The sequence below is a fragment of the Cercospora beticola genome, chromosome 1, assembly GCF_033473495.1.
Source record: "Cercospora beticola chromosome 1, complete sequence".
Taxonomy (NCBI): domain Eukaryota; kingdom Fungi; phylum Ascomycota; class Dothideomycetes; order Mycosphaerellales; family Mycosphaerellaceae; genus Cercospora; species Cercospora beticola.
The window spans coordinates 823020-828021 of record NC_088935.1 but is presented as its reverse complement, the minus strand read 5'-3'; the positions used below and the strand labels follow the sequence as shown (position 1 = coordinate 828021).

Here is a 5002-nt window from a genome sequence, read left to right as displayed (position 1 = left end):
AGCCTTATAAATTATTATTAGAGGTAGCTATAAACTATTAGTATAGATACTAGCTAAGATAGTAATCTATTTATAGTTACTAGAGTAAATATTTCTAAGTACTTTCTTTATTTCTAAAGTATATTTTATATAAATACGCTTTATTTTATTTATAAAGCTAATTATAAACTCTTTCTTATCTATATTATACGTATTCTTAGGCTTAATCTTATATTAAGTAACCTTAGCTTTTAGAAGCTTAAAGTACTAATTAAATAACTACTTAGAATTAGCTTTAAAGCGTAAATACTCGATTAGTACGAGATACTTAGAAGTAATCTAATTAGGCTATCTTTTTATAAGTCTTAGTATCTAGTTATTTCTAGGCCTATAACTACTAATCTCGTATATAAAATTAAGAACTATTAATAGAGTTAGAGGTATTCTATAGTAGGTATATCTATTAATATATACGATAAGAGATACCTCTTAAGAGTAGTTAAGAATACGTTACGATTTAGCTTTATTTGCTCTACTACTAGTCTTACTATTCTAGTAGTTACTAAGAGTACTACGGTCTACTTTAAACTTCCTTAAAGCCGTAGAAATATTCGGCTTATCTTGTTTACTAAGCCAGTCCAGTGCCTATAGCATAGCATCCATAATGGTGGTGTAATTAATAATTGAATATGTTGAGAAACGCTGAAACTATAGGTTTACGCGGGGTTGTGGGTCACGTGGGGCACACTTCTATCACAACGGCATCCTCGCTCGGACCTGATTGCGACGTTACACTCGCAACAACTGCACTTTCTCACCTTCCTCATCTGTCCTCCGACCATGGCCAGTTCCACTTGACCTGCAGCCGATGATGATGCGATGCGTTGCTGCATAGCTTGTACAATATAAGCCCTGCGCCACTGGAAGATACTGTATTGCTCGGCGTAGGCCTTGTCTTTTGCTTGCTTCACCGCGTCACCATGGCGCCCTTTTCTGCTCTGTTCTCCCTGGCACTGGCTGTTGTCTCAAGCGTGAATGCAATTGATGTTCGCCTGGGTGCAGACTTGAGGTCTGAACATATCCACAAGGTGGGAGAAAGCAGACGGCGATCCAGTTCTTTCAGCTCACACCGTGAACAGGCTCCAGCTCTATCTAAGCGTGCGACACCCGAAGGACTGTCCGCCAAGTACCCAGCACACAACTTCTCTGTTCCTATAGATCATTTCCACAACGAGACAAAGTACGAGCCACACAGCAACGGCACGTTCCCACTTCGATACTGGTTCGATGCTTCCTACTACAAGCCTGGTGGCCCAGTGATTATCCTTCAATCAGGCGAAACCAGCGGAGTGGGCAGACTCCCCTTTCTGCAGAAAGGCATTCTGCACCAGCTAGCCAAAGCTACAAACGGCATTGGCGTTGTGCTGGAGCATCGCTACTACGGCACATCGTGGCCTGTGCCAAACCTCTCGACCAAGAACTTCAGATTCTTGACCACAGCACAAGCGCTGGCCGATGAAGCATACTTCGCGTCAAACATTCAGTTCCCTGGTCTTGAGAAGTATGGCGACCTCACGGCGAAGACTACACCCTATATCTCCTATGGCGGCTCATATGCCGGGGCTTTCAGTGCTCTGCTGCGAGTGATCTATCCGGATGTGTTCTGGGGCTCTATATCGAGTTCTGGCGTAACCAAAGCCATCTGGGATTACTGGCATTACTACGTACCCATTGCAGAGAATGGCCCGCCAGGTTGCATCGAAGCTCATCGCAAGCTTGTCAGCTTTGTAGACGGCATCATCTATTACAAGAATGATACTGAACTGTCTGGACAGCTGAAAAGCGTCTTCGGAATGGAAGGCTTTGGACCCGATAATGCCTTTGCTCAAGCTGTGACAGTGAATCCTCTGGGTGCCTGGCAAGCACTGAACTGGGACCCTGCCGTCTCAAGTAACGCTTTCTACAAGTACTGCGACAACATAACCTCCACCAAAGTCCTCTACCCAGAAACCGAAAAAAGACGACCCGCCTTAGAGACCTTAATCAAAGCATCCGGAAGTACAGCAAACCCAACCTCACTCCTAAACATAATAGGCCACTTCAACGCAACCCAACTCCAAGACCAACGAGACTCCAACGAAACCCTCCAATCATACTTCGACTCCAGCCACAACGAAACCTACAACGCCCAAACCTCCCTCCCCCTCGCCGAATGGAAAAGCTGGCCATACCAATACTGCACAGAATGGGGCTACCTCCAAACAGGCAACACCCCACCCGAATACGGTCCACCCCTCGTCTCCCGCACAATCGACACAGAATACCTATCTCTAGTCTGTAAATACGGTTTCAACATCACCAAACCCGCAAACGTCGACATCATAAACCAATACGGCGGCTACGATCTCTCATATCCACGCCTCGCGATCGTAGACGGAGCATGGGATCCTTGGTACCCAGCTACACCCCACGCCTTTGAATTCGGAGCGAAGAATCGGAGTAGTACAGCTTCAGAACCTCTTATTTTTATTTCCGAGGCCGTTCATCATTGGTGAGTATAGTGCGATCGAAAAATCATCAAATTTTATTGCCATTCCGCAGGAACTGACAGATATGTGATAACAATAGGGACGAAAACGGCCTTCTACCAAACGAAACGACAGCCGAGCTCCCACCCTCCAGAATCGTCAAGACGCAGAGATATCTAGTGGAAGCGGTAGAGTCGTGGATGCTTGAATGGGAACTTGCGAAGCACTCGTGGCATCAGGAAGTTTAGAGTTTCGGAAGTGCTATATGCATAGAATTGCATTCAATATCGGCAGTGAAGAAGTCATGAAGTTTTACATGAATAGATAAGGATGAATGACATGACTCATTTCTGACAAGGTGATAGACTCTACTGTGGTTAGTCCGCCTATTCATGAACCATGAGCTGTTCATCAGTAGCGAGAAACTAGACTTGTGTCCATATGGAATCACAATCAGCCTCAAGAGATGGCACGAAGAGAACAGGTTGGAGAAGTGGCACTGCGTTGGAAAATGACAGAAATAAACATTCCTTTCAACTATGGTGCATCCAACGCCATCATGATTTGTGCGCTGGCGGTAGCAGCAGCACCTCTATTCCCTTGTGATCCCAAGCAGTCCTCGCCGCAGCGAATTTATACACCACTCTGTTCAGCCATATTCTCGCGACCAGTCTCAGACGAAAAGACCGGCTCCCAAAAGCGAGCACATCATGACCACACCGGTGCAGATGAAAGGCGCAAAGCCAATCTCACCCATGACCAGAGATCCTGCAGCAGCGCCAGAAGATGTAGCACCGGCCTTAGAGGTTGCAGTGACGCTGCCAGAGCCTGGAGAGGCAGTGCTGGTAGAAGCACCGCCAGCGTCCTGAGAGCCTGGACCGGTGAGACCTGGGCCCTTTCCGGCACCATCCTTCATGTACTTCTCAGCACCCGATGGAATGGCTGGCAATTCCTCGCCAGAGAAATCGGTGACCTCCCAAGTGTCGCTCTGAGATGGGCATTGCGATGGGCTACCGTTCGACTTGTAGCCGCCATCGCCACTCGGTGGCTTGGTCTTCTCGAAAGCATCGGCGAGAGCCTGGAAGTCGTCCTTTTCGGTGACAGAGTTGCCATCGATCTTGACAAGGCCGTATCCGCTACCTTCCTCAGAATACTCGTAGACGAGGCCACCAGAGTAAACAGCGGTCATGTCGTCACCGTACAGAGAGGCAACTTCTTGGAACTGTCTCTTGTTGGTGATGCATCCGTACTCACTCAGGCTGTTGATCATCAGTATTGCAATCGCGAAGTGGATTGGGCGAAGAACTCACAAAAGTGGAATGCTGTAGTCGGCATACTGCTTCACCTTCTGGTCCCATCCAGAGGTTGTGAAGGAAGATGGGTCACACCAAGAGTAATCGTTGAATGCGAAGAAGTCACTGCGCTGGTCATCGGTACCGCAGTTCATGTATTGAGCCATCTCGAATCGGTTGCTCTCGACGTCAGCGGCGGAGTAGCCGACTGGAATGCTGCGGTACCCCATGCTGCCAATGTATTGCTTCATGTCGCGAGTGACGGCCTTGATGTAAGGCGCGCAATTGGTGTTGTTGTCTGCATTGATCACCTCGTTTCCGGAGAAGAAAAGAAGTGTGTTGTCGTACTTCTGGAAAGCATCGATCGTGGCAAATACGGACTGCAAGTATGTTGGGTTGTATGATTGTGCCGGCTTGTCGCGGTTGATTGAGTATTTTGGAGAGTTGACGTCGAGCGCAAGATAGATGCCAGCATCTGCCAGTGCGCTCATGCAGTCGTCGTGGTTTGCAGTGTTGTCCACCGTGTACACACGGATAGTGTTGATGCCCAACTTCTTGAACCTGATCATACGCATCAGCAGATTGTCGGAGGTGAGCTCGCTTCGCGTGGTCGTACTCAGCAATGTCTCTCTGGCAAGTGTCGGTATCTGCGATTGGGTCCTCAGCCTGTGAGGAACCTCCCGGCTGATAGTCGATTCCGCGAATGTAGAATCGCTGGTCGCCGGCGAAGAATGCTATTCTGCGTTAGCGGACGCCGTGTCTGCATTGGCTCTTGAGATTGCGTACCATTGCCCTTGACAGTCACCGGCTGGATCTTTGATGCTCGGGCTGCGACATTGTTCGGTGCAGCAGCAGCATTTGCGATCGCAGCCGAAGCCGCTACCAATGCGGCGGCTCCCTTCATGTTGCTGCCCGTGGTGATACCTGCTCGTGCGACGGCGGTGGTACGATCGGAACGGTCGGAAAGGTGAAGTAGAAACAACAGTCGATGGAAGAAGCCTCGAAACGAGTGAGAGGCAAGAGTAATTAGAAGCGATAGAAAGAAACCACAGTGAACGTGGTTGAGAGAAAGAGCAGTTGTCGAGGAGGGAAAGCGGCGAGACGAAGAGAGAGGAAACATCGACCCTCGCCTGTGCCAAGGGGTGCGTCGTTGCTTCCCCTGCAGCCAAGGAAGGCTTCATCAAAACTAAGCTCGCGAGACAC

General features: G+C 48.5%; 2 protein-coding genes across 2 annotated transcripts; one reads left to right on the top strand and one right to left on the bottom strand.

Moving 5' to 3' along the window:
* Positions 1-959: 959 nt before the first annotated feature.
* Positions 960-2755, top strand: RHO25_000344 (uncharacterized protein; the record flags this gene model as incomplete). Its single annotated transcript, XM_023592963.2, has 3 exons — positions 960-1067; positions 1119-2530; positions 2608-2755. 3 exons carry the CDS (start codon positions 960-962, stop codon positions 2753-2755), a joined length of 1668 nt encoding a protein of 555 aa, XP_023458973.1.
* A 425-nt stretch (positions 2756-3180) lies between these two features.
* On the bottom strand, positions 3181-4703 carry GEL1 (beta-glucanosyltransferase; the record flags this gene model as incomplete). Its single annotated transcript, XM_023592962.2, has 4 exons — positions 3181-3766; positions 3818-4360; positions 4416-4533; positions 4586-4703. The coding sequence occupies 4 exons, from the start codon at positions 4701-4703 to the stop codon at positions 3181-3183; spliced, it is 1365 nt and encodes a 454-aa protein (XP_023458972.1).
* Between the last annotated feature and the right edge of the window lie 299 nt (positions 4704-5002).